The sequence below is a fragment of the Palaemon carinicauda genome, chromosome 33, assembly GCF_036898095.1.
Source record: "Palaemon carinicauda isolate YSFRI2023 chromosome 33, ASM3689809v2, whole genome shotgun sequence".
In the NCBI taxonomy this organism is placed as follows: domain Eukaryota; kingdom Metazoa; phylum Arthropoda; class Malacostraca; order Decapoda; family Palaemonidae; genus Palaemon; species Palaemon carinicauda.
In genome coordinates this window covers 11753223-11769399 of record NC_090757.1, presented here as the reverse complement: position 1 = coordinate 11769399, position 16177 = coordinate 11753223, and the positions used below count along the sequence as shown (strand labels likewise).

General features: G+C 33.7%; 1 protein-coding gene across 2 annotated transcripts in view; it reads left to right on the top strand.

Annotated features, from left to right (window-relative positions):
• The window catches only part of LOC137625848 (uncharacterized), a 197763-nt gene extending 182355 nt beyond the window's left edge, over positions 1-15408 (top strand). Inside the window, exons 3-8 of one of the 2 annotated variants that reach the window (XM_068356751.1) lie at positions 2694-2828; positions 7267-7451; positions 7789-7990; positions 8373-8860; positions 11026-11331; positions 11587-15408. In XM_068356751.1, coding sequence (XP_068212852.1) covers positions 2694-2828; positions 7267-7451; positions 7789-7990; positions 8373-8860; positions 11026-11331; positions 11587-12003 — 1733 coding nt within the window. In that variant the 3' untranslated portion in view covers positions 12004-15408. Of the gene's footprint in view, positions 1-2693; positions 2829-7266; positions 7452-7785; positions 7991-8372; positions 8861-11025; positions 11332-11586 lie in introns of both variants that reach the window. The other variant, XM_068356750.1, reaches the window with a different exon arrangement.
• Positions 15409-16177: the final 769 nt, after the last annotated feature.

Below are 16177 nucleotides of genomic sequence, written 5' to 3'. Positions count from 1 at the left end.
TTGTACTTAATGATACCCTCATTTCTGTAATTTTATATATACAGTACAATATATGCTACAATATATATCTTACATATTTACATTATATCTATATCTTTTTATCTATCAGTATACATATACAGTATACAGTATACATACTGTAGTGTATATGCATTGTATTCATATATACAGTATACATGTTTTTTGTTAGCATACATATTTTGCACTTGAGTAATACCCTCAAATCCTGCAATTATATATATGTATACACACACACACACATATATATATATATATATATATATATATATATATATATATATATATATATACATTCATATATATATACATATATATATATATATATATATATATATATATATATATATATATATATATCATTTATCATAGCGTGTATTATTTTCAAATGCCCTTGGAGCTTCAAAGTTCTCTTTTTCTTACATGTATGTGTTTGTAAATGTGTATTTCTGTAAAGGAGTTATATGTCTGTTACAAGCTGATTATTTCCATGTGAGACAAATCACCTTACAGTAGAGGTAGCATTGTTATTTATGGAATCAGGAGATGGAACTTAGACAAAGAGAGTAGCATCATGTGCATATGCAACAAGCTTGTTTTCAAGGCCAAATCACATGTGTTTATATGTAAATAAATCAGTCAGAACTTAATGCATAACTACATGCTAATAACGAGGTCCATTAGCAGTTCTTATTCATATCTTCTTCCTATGCACGGGAGATGGAATTGAGACAAAGAGAGTAGCATCATCTGCATTTGCGATGAGCTTGGTTTCTTGGCCAAACCACATATCATGTGTTTATATGCAAATAAATCAGTCAGAACTTGATGCATAACTACATGCTAATAACGAGGCCAACTAGAAGTTCCCGTTCATATCTTCTTCATATGCAATCGAGAGATGGAATTGAGACAAAAGAGAGTAGCATCATCTGCATATGCCACGAGCTTGTTTTTGAGGCCAAATCACATGTCATTTATTTACATGTAAATAAATCTGCCAGAACTTTATGCATAACAACATGCTAATAACGAGGTCAATTAGAAGTTCCCGTTCATATCTTCATCGTTTGCAATCAAGAGATGGAATAGAGACATGAGAGTTGCATCATCTGCATATGCGATGAGCTTACTTTCCAGGCCAAACCACATATCACATGTTTATATGTAAATAAATCAGTCCAAACTTGATGCATATCTACATGCTAATAACAGGGTCAACTAGAAGTTCCCGTTCGTATCATCTTCCTATGCAATCGAGAGATGAAATTGAGACAGAGAGTAGCATCATCTGCATATGCAACGAGCTTGCTTTCTAGGCCAGACCACATATCATGTGTTTATTTGTAAATATATCAGTCAGAACATGATGCCTAACTACATGGTAATAATGAGGTCAACTAGAAGTTCCCGTTCGTATCTTCTTCCTCTGCAATCTAGAGAGGAATTGAGACAAAGAGAATAGCATCATCTGCATATGTGACGAGCTTGCTTTCTAGGCCAAAACACATGTCATGTGTTTATATATAAATAAATCAATCAGAACTTGATGCATAACTTCATACTAATAGCGAGGTTAACTGTAAGTTCCCGTTCAAACATCTTCCTATGCAATCTAGAGATGGAATTGAGACAGAGAGTAGCATCATCTGCATATGCAACAAGATTGTTCTCTAGGCCAAACCACATATCATACGTTTATGATATAAAATAACTCTGTCAGAACTTGATACACAACTACATGCAAATAACGAGGTCTACTATCCTGTTCGTATCTTCTTTATCCTAATTGATGCAATTGTATGTTTACCACTGAAATGCATTTATGGAAGATTATTTAATGTCTCATTGCAGTTTTTACATATTTCGTGTGTATGTATTATCAATACTGATGTTTACTTTGAATCATTATTTAGCATAGAATTAGAGATTTCGTAAAATGCACATTTTTGATAATTTTTTAGAATCTTAGCTTCAGAAGTATATGTAGAAGGCATTTACAATAGGAGTTAAACATTTGTTTTGTATTTTTTCCTTTTATATAATCGAATTGTCACGTTGCTTAGAATAGAATCAAGATTTCAATAAATTGCACAGCATTCTTTAAGAAACCATATTTTATATTTTGCAACTGTACTTACAGGTAAACTGTTTCTTAATATATATTGTAACCCACTTTTTATAAATAACTTTTTTATGCCAAACACTGCTTTGTACAATTATGTCAATTGCTATGTGTGGACATATTCCTTTAAAACTAATGCTGCTTTATAACAGCAGCTTATTCACCACCTGTATATGATACACCATCTATTTCTTGACTATAAAAATTAATGCAAATAATTCTGTACATTAAGTAAGAGGAGAGTAAAGGTTCCCTTCTTTCAGTTTTAATTCAAAACTTGGATTGTCTGATTCAAAATCCATAAATCTCAATCATTAGTTTGTCAGCACTTAATTGATAAAAACTTTAAATGCTCTATTAGTTAATGAGTGTAAATTGACCCCCCTAAATTCTGAAGAATAATCCTGATTTACTTCATTTGTATTGTATCTCTTGAAATCATATTTCTCCCAGATTTTTTAAAATGATTCGGATACGCTTCTTATTTCTCCGCCTACTGTAACGTCATCATTTACTCTTATTTACTACTGTATACATATATTTCCTGCAGAACCAGATCCAGATCTCAAGAGGAGCGAGACAGAGGAAATCGCTGGTCTCCTGAATTGGAACCGACCCCACAGTCGGGCTTATGGCCTTTCCACTACGCTGTACGAACGACATCCGATCACCAATGAGCGCGCAGGTAAACAAACCGCTTCTTCTTCTTCTTCTTCTTCTTCTTCTTCTTCTTCTTCTTCTTCTTCTTCTTCTTCTTCTTCGTGGAAGTAGCTAGTCAGTCTCAAGCGACCGTAGGGTCACCTATCCTTCCTTAGTTTCTTTTCATTTTCCCTATTCATATGGATAGGTAGAACAAAAAAATTTACGCTGATTTTTCATGACTTGTGGGACGCGTCTGTCCATCAGGGTTGATGTATCATCTTGTTTTAACCTCTGGGCCATTTTGTATATTCTTAAATAAATTTGTATCTTTCTTGGTCATCTCTTGAGTATTTTCCAAATAAATTAATGACAGATACATCCATTTTAGTGGGTCTTTTCCTTAATCCACTATTACCATTGTGAGAAAATTCGTTTTTTTACTACCTTATATCGGTTTTATGCCTTTACAATATTCCAAAGTCTTGAGTTGCTGTGAGTTACTCATTTCATGGTGTCAGGACTTCGTATGTTGTGATTGCGTAACATTGTGTTGCTCAGTACAAGATGCCTTTTTCCTCCACCATTGTAAAATTGTGAAACCATTTTCCTAGCAGTCTTTGGTAGCTTGGGCCCATTCACATTATACATATTATTGTTACTGTTTATATATATATATATATATATATATATATATATATATATATATATATATATATATATATATATATATATATATACTGTATATATATATATATATATATATATATATATATATATATATATACAGTATATATATATAATATATATATATATATATATATATATATATATGTGTGTGTGTGTGTGTGTGTGTGTGTGTGTGTATGTGTGCGCTGTACAGTATACATATTTTATTGCTATGGTACAATGATTATAAAATTCTTATCTCATTGTCTTTTTATTTGTATCAGCAATGCTTTGTACATCTAGCAGCTATTTTGTCTGAATATACTAATAATTTATGGTATTCCTGATTTGTTTATTTAAATATCTTTGATATTGTGACATCACATAGTTATGTTGAAGCTTGGTAGATTAATCAGTAAATATTATGATCGTATATAAGAATTCTTGTACTTTATAAATGATGACCTTTCTATCTGATATCTCCTCCTCTTGTTTTTTTTTTTTTTTTTTTTCATTTTTATAGTTTATATAAGAAAGAGATTTATTTTAATGTTGTTACTGTTCTTAAAATGTTTTATTTATTTCCTCATTCCTTTCCTCACTGGGCTATTTTCCTTGTTGGATCCCTTGGCCTTATAGCATCCTGCTTTTCGAGCTAGGGCTCTAGCTTAGCAAGTAATGATAATGATGATAATAGTATGGTATTCCAATTTCTCGCCAACACTTAATTTACCATTAGAGATGGTCTGGGTATTCCATTCCCGTGCCGTTTCCTTTTGGAATATAAGCGTGAAAGTGAATGACGATTTAACGACAAAGTGAGAACTGCTTTATGCTAAGTTCATAGTTGACATTTGAAGAGGTCATAATTGTCTATCGTATAATCTTATACCCAAGAAGCTGGATGCTTTGTGAAGCCACCCAATGTTCAGTTCATCAATGGCGGCCTTGTGTATAAGAAGTGACTAGAGGGTGTGTGGAGGATTCTTCTTCTTCTTCTTTGTCTGCATCTTTTCCCACTTTTATGTAGGGTCGTTGTTTCTGGCCAGCATTCTCCATCTACCTCTGTTCCACACTTCCTCACCGGTTAATACCTTTGATCGATGGTCATTCTTGATACAGTCCATCCACTTTCGCTTTGTTCTCCCTCAACTTCTCCTTCCCTGTACCTCCAGTTCCATCACTCTCCTCCCAATATGTTGTTCATCTCTTCTCATGACATGACTCTCCTCCCAATATACTGTTCATCCCTTCTCATGACATGACCATACCACCTCCGTCTTTCTTTGTTATATCAAGAACTCAGGCCACTCAAAATCCCCTTGGAAATGAATAATTCCAATTGTAAATGGGTCTTATGCCCAATATGAATTTGATGAAAATTGTGTACTGAGTAGCTGAATATGTTAACCAGTGTAGTCATAATGGGAGACAGGGACAGTTCCTCATGCCATATAAGGAAATATGTACAAACTTCTGTATTAAATTTGTTGGTGGGGGCAAGTATTTAATGTACTAGGTTGGATTTGATTGCATTCCTATATTTTTTTTTACTTCTAGCCTTCTAGGACAGGATATGTCTCAAAGTCCACCCTGTTGAGTAAGGACCTATCATGTCTGATTTCTATGTTTTTTTTTTCAATTTTGTTACCAATGGCACATGTATTAAGTATTTTTTTCAACTAGTTATGGGGTTTATGCCTATCTTGGCTTCTCAAGTTGAATACATTTTATAGTTTAACCCTACCTAAAAATCTTGGTATTCAACTACGATCTCCTAAAAGTATGAGTGGTTCACACCAACGGTAATAGTCCGAAATCCACAAACCAATACATAAACTGTTGAGAATATAATACAGTTAATATATTTGCCAAGAAATTCAAGTACTAGACCATCCACTACCCCTTGAATTTTATGTGTATCATAATTTTCAAAATATATGTTTTTTCCTCTACCTGAATGAGCTTCCTTTGATTAAAAATACTCTAAGGTGTTACATACCCACATTTCATTTTTGTTTTTTATTATTTTTTTTTTTTGAAATTACAGTAATGTACTCCAAGGAAATGGGGGAACATGACTACATGAAGATCCACAGCACAAAGAAGTTTTCTATCTGTTACCTGAGCTGGCATTTTATACTAATATGTCTCAAGGATCAGACATTTTAGCCAAAAATAATTTCCTTTGTTTATTTTATGAGCTGTGCAAATTGACCATACTTTCCTAGTTTACTTCCCTAACATATGAACTCTTTTTGAAGTTCTTGAACATTCAGCTTTAGCGAGTCCATAACCAGACATAACTTGAGGTGATTTTCACCGTTTAGCTCATTTTTTAACATTTTGCTCACCCTCTTTCTCTTGGTACATATTGGTTTAGGATTATGAACTAAGATGATTCGTATGGCTTCCAATCTTCTCTCTCTCTCTCTCTCTCTCTCTCTCTCTCTCTCTCTCTCTCTCTCTCTCTCTCTCTCTCTCTCTCTCTCTCTCTCTCTCTCTCTCTCTCTCTCTCTCTCATGTATTTTTGACATATGTAGGTTATGTGCACTTTAGTCTTGGAAGTTGCTAGATGATGTGCTCCGTGTTATTTTCCATACCTCTTTATGTTAATTAAAATATCGTCTTTTATAGGCCTTTATTGATTGGGGGACCTTATAATGTTTCAGTTTTTAAATATGTATAAAAATCGAAATAGAAAATCTCATGTGTAGAGGTTCATTATGACAATTCACTCAGACACCAGAAATAATTTTATTTTCATTCTCAACATAAACAATGATAATTACTTTGATAATCAAACTAATATTTCACGAAACTAACAGGTATAGAAAATCAACCATCCCAACTTATATAGTTTTATGGTGTTTGTAAAGTAAGAAAATTGAATCTTAAAGTACGTCCATGGGGGTAAAGGGATGGCTTTTGTTAAACGTACCAGTATGTCCTTTGGGGGTAAAAGGGTTAAACACATTTTTTTTTTCAAAAATAACATACTGAATATGCTTCACAAATCCAAATATATAAGATAAAGAGTTATCTTCCGTGTTCCACCGATTCAGCTGTAGCCTACATCAGTTGCCATTTGGCTATGCCAGCACAGCCAGCAAAAACGAGAGCTTAGACAATTGATTCCTTAAGTTGCTATTATAAATAATAAGACTTGAAATTGTTGGTTTAGGTTTTAGATTTTGTATGTATGAAAAATTCATCAGAAAAAAATGCACTGTGGGCTTAATAAAGGTTTGAATAATACTGAACACATCTCTTTCAGCATAGTGAAAATAGTATTCCATGATATTCTTTGAAGTAAGTGGTAGCTCAACCAAAGTGTTTTTCTTATTGTTGTATCATTGCTGTATTATTAAGCTAGTGTGGGACTTGTAGTTTATATTATAAAGGGGACCTAAGGTTAAGCATACACACACATTAATGTTCACATTAGTAACCTGCATACTGTATACAATAGAAAGTATATTTTTTGTTTGCTGTGCAGCCAAGTTTATGTAACAAATATGTGTAGCCATGAAAAGAAATGGCAAATTTAATGAGACCAAGTGTCATACTTTTATTCTCTGTCAAAAGATTATGAAAGAGTTCATATTATTATTATTATTATTAATTGCTAAGCTACAACCCTAGTTGGAAAAGCATGATGCTATAAAAGCCCAGGGGCCCCAACAGGGAAAATAGCCCAGTGAGGAAAGGAGACAAGGAAAAATAAAATATTTTAAGATGAGTAACAACATTGAAATAAATATTTCATATACAAGGATTATGAAAAGCTTCAAATGACCTTTTATCTTTACCAGGTAATCCAATAGCTGATGCTTTTGGTGTCGTTGCACGCGAGGACAGCGCAATCTTGGCCCTTGCGGATGGTGTCAACTGGGGAGAGAAGGCCAGCATTGCAGCGAGGTGTGCCGTGCATGGCTGCTTGCACCATCTAAATACGGCCTTATATTCTCCAGCAGCCTCTCCTCCAGAAAATACAACAGTCAGTTCAATGTATACTGTAGAATATAGTACAGCTTATAATTGGTATATTCTCAACCTAGTTCTTCAATACTGTAGATTGATGTAGAATAGGTAATCTGGTTGAATTAAAACATTCTAAAATAAAATAAGCTGATCCATAAGATTGATTTGGGGATGCAGTATTTTCTTCCTATCTCTGACATGTTTATAGTAAATTTATGCCACATTTAATGAAAATTAACTTAGAATCCAATTTGAAGCAAAAAATTAATCTTAAAACTAAAGAGTAAAATCCATTTCCATGTTTTCCTCTCTTCGCTTATTTTTCTCATCAGATATGTACTCTTTTCCAGCAGGAGGTCTTTGTTGCCCTTCTAAGGTCATTCCACGCAGCTCATAGTCTCATTTTACAAGAAGATGGGATGCTGACAACATTGACTGCTGCTGTAGTCTTGCCCCTTGCTGATAAGGACCAGTTTGTGGTCTGTGTTTGCAATGTTGGAGATTCACTAGCGTATGTTTATTCACAGAAACATGGTGTTCGAGAAATAACTCAGGGTTAGTTATACATTCTTTACAGTACTTGAAATTGGGTTATTAGTGTCACAACACCATGGGTTATCAAATTTTTATGATTTTTTTTTTTCTATATCAAAATCAAGGAGTAATATTGATAGATTACTGTGTTTGTCTAAATGTAGTTGTGTTATATTCTTCTAATAAAAAAAGTTTGTGGTTTCTTAGTATTTATATTTGTAAACAGTATTAAAACTAAGAAAAAAATATTTGAAATTACAGTACATATGTAGTATGTATCGTTTCCTTGACTAATTTTAGTAGTAAATACTCATTCATCAGTCATTAGATTTGATAGGTTGAAGGAGAAGCATTATTAATGGCATCAACAGCTTTTCAATCAGTTTTTTTATTTCCATTTCAGGTTCCCATGATATTTATAGTATGCGCGATATGCGTGATGCCTTAGGAGCCTTAGGCCCCGTAGATGGACAAAACCCCGAGTTGAACAATTTAACATGCTCATTAACGTACTGTGATCCTGGAGACATTGTCTTTCTGACGAGTGATGGCATCTCTGATAATTTCGACCCAGTTGTTGGAAAGTTTGCCATTCCTAAAAAAGAAAAGGAAGTTAAAAGTTCAAATAAAGAACAGGCTGCTGGAGAGAGATCAACACCAGGGAGAGAATCAGGAGAACAATTTAATGGTACCCACAATGCACAAAATGAGACACCACAGAATCAAGGCTCGTCCTCTAAAGACCCACGAAGCAGTGCTCAAGGAAGACGTAATGGTGAGCGGCAGCCAGCCGCCAGACAACACTCTCAGTCCCAACAGAGAGGGAGAGGAAGAAAGCATCAACAAGGACCTAAAGAACCTCCTCCAAGTTCAGCGCCAGGAGGAAAACAAGTGAGAATAACTTTTTCCTTTTCAATTTGTAATAAGAATTAATTTTTGTGTAAGTGGAGGCCAACTAGAAAGGGAACCCAAATAGCTCTTTTGTAAAAAATAAAAGCAATAGGGAAATTGAAGTAAATAGAAATTAGAGCATTCCATTAAGGTTAGAAACAGTCACTGAACTAGTTAGCATAAAGATGTGTTTTTTTGGTATATTAAAGATTGTATTTAAGCCAAATATTAGAAGCTGATTTTTACATTCATGGGAAATTAAAAGAGGACCAACAATACTGGTAGGAATCAAAAAGATAAAAAGATTTAAAGTATAAGCAAATCAAGGTTTATAGACTAGATAAATAACCTTTGGTTTAGTCCTGTCTTAAATAGAAGTTAAAGTACAATATTAGGGTACCAGATAAATGAACAATGGTTTGAAAATCATCATCATCATCATCTCCTCCTATACCTATTAAGGCAAAGGGCCTCGGTTAGATTACGTCAGTTGTCTCTATCATGAGCTTTTAATTCAGTACTTCTCCATTCATCATCTCCGACTTCACGCTTCATAGTCCTCAGCCATGTAGGCCTGGGTCTTCCAACTCTTCAAGTGCCTTGTGGAACCCAGTGAAATGTTTGGTGAACTAATCTCTCTTGGGGAGTGTGAAGAGCATGCCCAAACTATATTTAAATTGACTCTGTCAGGATTTAACAGATAGGATTGTGATCTTTTATATAGCTTAGATGTTATTTAGACATCTAAAATGCAAGTAGATAAAGTACTTCTTCACTATCAACCAGAACTTAAACATTTGGTGTAGTAGAATGAGAAATGTTAGTATTGAATTTAACTGGATTATGAATTTTCATTCAGAAGTACATCTATAACCAGAGTTGATAGGGGATGTTAGAACAACATAAGATTGACCATGGATGGTAGAGAATGGTAAATTTGAAGGTAGGAGAGCTGTGAAATATTGAACTATTATCTTATATTTTGGTAAAAGAGGATGGGTTGTTGTATTTTGAACGTTGTTACTGTAAATTGGTCTTATAGGTCAATGTATCATCAACTGATGTCTTTTTTTATTTTTTTTATTAGAAATGTTCACTCGCTTCATTAGAATGCATAAATAGAATAGCTTTAGAAATTACATATATTAATTCAGAAAACCACTAAAATTCTATATTATAAAATAGGTAGCTTCAATTTTACAAGCTTTTTGTTAGAATCTTATTCCTGTATCAGATAACAGATAGGTTTTTCAGAGCACAAGAAACATTCTACAAGCTTTTATATGTTCGTGAGTTGCATGAACATCTTTGCAGGTCTTATGACCAAACATCTAGCTTGAAAATCGGTCCTTTTTCCTTATATTCAACTAGAACATCTTATGTAAAATTGAATTAAATATTGCTGGCTAAGAAGAGACATTACCTTTAGTCAGAATCTTTATAGAAGTAAATTTTAAAATTTCTCTACATCTACAATACTGCTACTTGGTAATTTTGTTCTTAAACCTGAAAGATTTGGAATAAGATTGAGCTATCTACTCCCCGGAAAGGCCCCCATTCTCCCTAAAAGTTACAGTTAGATTTTGCAAAAGCACTATGCTGTACTTTTAATATTCAAGTATTTTGGTTACTCTATGGCAGGGCTGTCTGTTATTTTACCATGATAGAGATCTTTTTGATACTCCTCCATCATACACAGTGTGGTATTTTAGTAAATATTCTCTTAGTGTATGTTGTACAATACTTTTCTCCTTAGGTTTAGCTAGCTGCTTTGGCATTATTAACTGTGCTGTGTTTATAGTTATAAAAAAACATTGTGTTCTTGGTGGACTTTTTTTCTTAATATAGTTTGTGGAACTTGGAAGAAATTTGAACATTAAAATGCAATACATCTAAAAGTATACAGAAATCTTGTCTTGATAGGCGAGTTGATCAAATTTCTTAATTTATAAGTGATATAATGCAGTAGAATAGGAGCCATTTTTTCCATATACTGCATACCTGTATTGATTTGATGGTTTTGTTTGTCACTACCATACTGTATCTCTTTAGGTTACAGTGTAACTTATGGAATTATATCTTTTTATGTCTTTATAATCATTCTTTGCCAAATTTACATTACTGTATTTGTATTTCTCTACAGTACTTTCATTCTTTTCTTGCAGCCTTTAAGTAATATCAGATCTGTAGGGGCAGGCTTGCCTGAAGATGAAGTTAAAAGTGATCCTTACCTTCCATTGGTCGAAGCACATCAAAGGCACGAGTTAACGCTCTTACGTATGGAAGACCTCTTGCGCTGTGGTTTAACCAGCAAGGGTCCTGTAACCTCTGCTCAAGGTTTATGTTTGGAAATGGTGCACTTTGCGACAAAATTGACGGTCGCCAAGCGTCGTATTTTGGAGGACCCTGACTTATATCCAGCCACTTCAAAGGATCTGTCTCGGTCAGACCAGCGAAATAGACGACGAAAGGTATTAACGAAGACCTGATGTTTAACATTTGTATTGGTATAGCAGTATTTATTTTAGACCATAGTTAGCTTTATACAAGAATTTTTTGTTGTAACTTAGATACCTGTTATAATGAAATTACAAAATAGCAATTCTTTTTACAAAACATTTTTCAATAAGTATGTTATTGATTTCCTACTTATCATGTAGTTTTGTCAAGTATAATTTATATAACAAATTATCTCCACACATTTAATTCTAAGTTTTGTTTTACAGGTGTGTGAAAAACTTGCCCTTGTACCGGGAAAACTTGACCATGCTACAGTGGTAGCCTATACAGTTGGTAATTACAGAGAGGATTGTGACATGCCATTGAATGATACATTATTGAGAAGACCTCTTCTGAAGTCAGGAATTGCCGCACCGCTGGCTTCTCCCGACTCGACCCGAAGTTTGTTATCGCAGCTTGAGGAGATGCATCCTCGAGAGCCACTACCAGCCATGTCTGCTACTCTTCCCCAAAATATCAGTCTACATTCCCAGAAAAAAGGAAACTTAGTTGAAGGGAAAAGAGGAGAAAAAGGAAAAGGAGCACAGGCACCATGCACTAATTTCACACAAAATAAGGAAAACTTGAGTCCAAATGCTGGCCAGGTGCCATGTAGATCAACTCTCATTGAAACCATTGTTTGAGGGTAGTATGTTCATATGGTATCATTTGTGATTTTACCCTGTAGATATAAATTGACCGATTAACCAGAACGTTCCCTTGGCGAAAAGGTCACTGTTCTTTATTATTGTATTAATGGGGGAAATTCTTGAACAAGATGACCACATGAAACCAAACTTATGCAAAATGTTAGGAATTTGGCAGCTCAGGTTATCTTCTTTTTTTCCTATGAAACAACAATGCAACTTCAATCACTAAATGTTTATTATGGGGAGTTTTCATCTGCTCTTTGCTTTTAATAGCGGTGGTCAAACACGAGTAATCATAATCTTCTGGTAATATTACAATGTTCTGAAATCTCAAGATGAACAAAGAATTCCCATCAAGTTTTATTCCAATAGGAGGTACTGTACAGTAAATTAGATTATTATTATCCAGTGCTCTGTTCAGCCAAACTGAAACCTTTTAGTGTTGTTATACGTTCCGACAGGTGCACCAGATATATGAAATAAGATGACTTGACTGTGATTTTAGGAGCAAAGATCTTGTTACAGTGTATTAAGAGAAATTTTCGGGTAAACTGGAGCTGTGACAAATGTTAGAATGTTCATATCATTATCAATACCATAATCATAAAAAATTATTGTGCAATGGTTGCTACACCATAAAAATTTTGTCAGTTCTTTCTCGTTCATTCATTAAATCTCTTGTAATCTAGGCTTGAAAATTAATTACAGCTGTATGCATTTCTGCTATCATTCCATTGAAGGAAATTTTAGTCTAGTCTTATTAGCGTCTTTCATGACTTTCAAATGCCATAATCTTACTTAGGTTCATATTCGTGATTTAACAGTATTCAGTCACACTTAGCTTGGGAGACAGGAATTACTCAACAGAATGTTAATTGTAACTGATTTGCAGAAAGTATTAGCAAGCAAGCATTCAGTATTATCAGCTTGAATTTAGAACTCTTGTGCAAATTTTATGCTGAAAATTTTGGATCACATATTTTCTTGTTACAATAAGCCAACCAGTGCAACGTAGGCTCCTTTCTCCTGTATGGAAACTTTTGATTGAGGGAACCTTTGATTTCTTCCAGTGAAACGGAACTATTGAATCTGAAACCCCAATGAAAGTCCATGAAATGTAGTTGCAGAGTGACAGGTTTGATGATGATTTCCTGGGTATGAGACTGTATTTGGTAGTCAGGCTGCTATCTTGTGGTTCTGCAGTTTAGTTTATTAGTGATGTACTGGTACTTTTTTTAATTCAATGGTCGGCAGTCAAATTTTGCTCTGAAACTGAATTTTCCTCCACCTCCTGGAGAAGCAAAGCTAAGAGGCTTTATTATTTTTAGACTATGATGCGAAAGTAATATTTTCCCAAACAAAATGAACAGTTCCTTATTACACTTCTCACTTTCTAAAAACATCATTCCTTAAAGGTTCATATCGTTAGATCTCACGGTATTAAATCCAAAGATGATTTATGAATGGTATTAGTATAAGGTATTGTATGTTAATTCTATTGTTTCACTCGCCTTTATCCTACATTAGATTAAGAATATAAACATGTTACTGCTCTCCTTTGGGGTTGAGATGAAGCACAAAATAAATTTTCATCTGTTAGGCCTATTTACTTAATGTGGCCATCTTCTTTTCATTATTTGGATATTTTTAATGGAATTATAGATGGGACAAAAATGGAGTCGAATTTGTCATATTTTGCACCAAAAACAAAACTTTCCTGACTTCTTATCGAATACTTAATTTATCAATATATATAATTTTGCTGTACTTTTGCTGCGGTGAATCTCAAGAAAGAAATAATTTCCCAAAATACTGCAAACAGTTGCCCTACTTTTTGCTGCTCTACCCTTCAATAACTTCATGTCAGTTGACAGACATACATAATCTTTTGCATCTTGATACCATTTAGCCTAAATTTTCATCATTTTTAACGGTGCTGAAGGTGTGACATAATACAGTAGATTGTAGATGCTCATAGTGAACTTCGAATTGAAGATTTCATGAGTTATTTAGGAAAGATTTCTAAATTGATGGATTTGAGAGCATAGCTATCTTACATCTTTTCTCTGTCTTTCCATCAGTCCCTTAGCAATTTGGTCATTTAGTTTTGGTGATTTTCCCAATGTTCTCTATTATAAGGGAAGCTTGGTTGCTGGAAGTTTTTATTATGGATTTTTAAGAAGTGCCATTATACCTCACATCATCTAGTTCTACATGATAACAATGTTACCACTTTTAAGTTTTGAAAGTCTTTTCCATTTTTACAGTTAAAATAACTTTTACTATACTTTCGGTTTGATTCTGCAATGCAAAACTAGTCTCACTCAACAGTAAGACTTATTTTGATCTAAACTGAACCTGAAAATTACATTGTTTTTTTTTATATTGAAGTGTTGGTAACTTGAAAGTAAAATTTACATTATCAGTACACGTCTTCCTTTATGGGAGTATTATAAATTTATAGCTGAGTATAAGGAAAGTTTCCTTCAGGTGTCACTGATGTTTTTCATTCACAGGGGATCTAACATATCAGCAACATCTCATTAATGAGCAGATACAAAATGCAATGATAATTTTACGCATGTAAAAGAAGAAAGTCCAAATGTTATAGGTATTCCTGTCACCCATAGCTGTTTGTAAAGTGGGAAATGCCAACTAGGTAATTTTATTGTCTAATAAAAGGAAGGCTAGATGTCTTTACGACGTAGCAAAATGGTATTATTTTAAGGTGTGTATACAGATTTTATGGAAATAGAAAACCCTTGTATATTACCGAAGATGAATTTTAGAGTAACTCTTCCTCACCAAAGACAAGACTGAAGGATGTATTTTATTTAGATATATACTCAGTGAAAAAGGTCACTGACATTGTAAATTCTAGAGGTTTGATACGTGATCCTAAATAATTTGGACATGTACTGTATCGACAAAATGGTCCTACTGTAACTGAATAGTATCCATCAAGTTAAGGAACATTATGAAGCACTTAATCTTTAGGTCCCTTGATTCGACCCTATATTTTATGAATGAAGTAAAGGTTGATATATCAAATATGGGATATAGTGGAACAAAACACATGGGAAGGCTTCAGGAAAATATTCCATTTTAGGCAATTATGTATTTCTAGATAAAGTGACAAAATTATGTAATAGGTCATTTACTAGGAGCAAATGCATGACAATCAAAGCAGATAGAGCAATAGATAAACGTTTCAGAGCAAAGCATGTAGATTCCTGTTATTTCACATATTGTAATATATTTTCAGGTGCAGCATAATAAGCTAACCTCTGTGTTATGTTTCATTTGTACTTATATCTGAAACCCCAAGATTTTTCACTTTGCCATTGTCTTTTCTGGACGTGTTAAACCATGCAGATGTTTAATAAATTTGTGAATATTGTTGTAGTATGTGTATTTTGAATATTTCCTTCGGAATTTCTTGCAGTGCATTGTAAGTTTTAATCTAAGTGACAGGAAAAGATTTTTATGCTATTTAGCTCATAGTAAGATGGTATATGCGAGTAATGGGAAGAAGGTTTATTTTGTGTTGCTCGCAAGGTGAACGTATGCATTCATTCACTGACCTATGGTGCTGTTAACATAATTTGTCCACTTTCCACCAAGTTTGCATAGCTGTATTTATTGTTATAAATAAGCTCGCTCCCATCCTTTTTAACTTATTCATTACAACTACATTAAAATCATGTGCATCTAATGATATTGTGTTGCGAATATTGATCATGTTACTTAAATATATCGCTGTTCATTTTGCAAACAAAATTTGTATCCCACATTATCCATGATAATAATGGAAAGAGGTGGAACATTTTATACCAGTGAACAGTACTCGCTTGTCTTAGATCATCATCATCCATTGGCATTTCAAGATATCTAGGGCATATACAGTATCATAATTGTGTTGTGATCATGATTAAATTGTGTTGCGTGAATATTCTTGCAAAACTTGAAACTGAAATCAACTTCTTGTATTTTTTTTATTATCTGTGATTATTGTGAAAAACATGAACATCTAACAGAGGTAATCAATTAAGGCATATGATATTTGAAAGAACCTGGCATAAAAGATATTCCAGTCCATGTTTAACAGGTTTTTTCCTCCTCTTACTGCAATGAAAGAGTGAGCTGAGAAAGCTCTACAACAACCAAT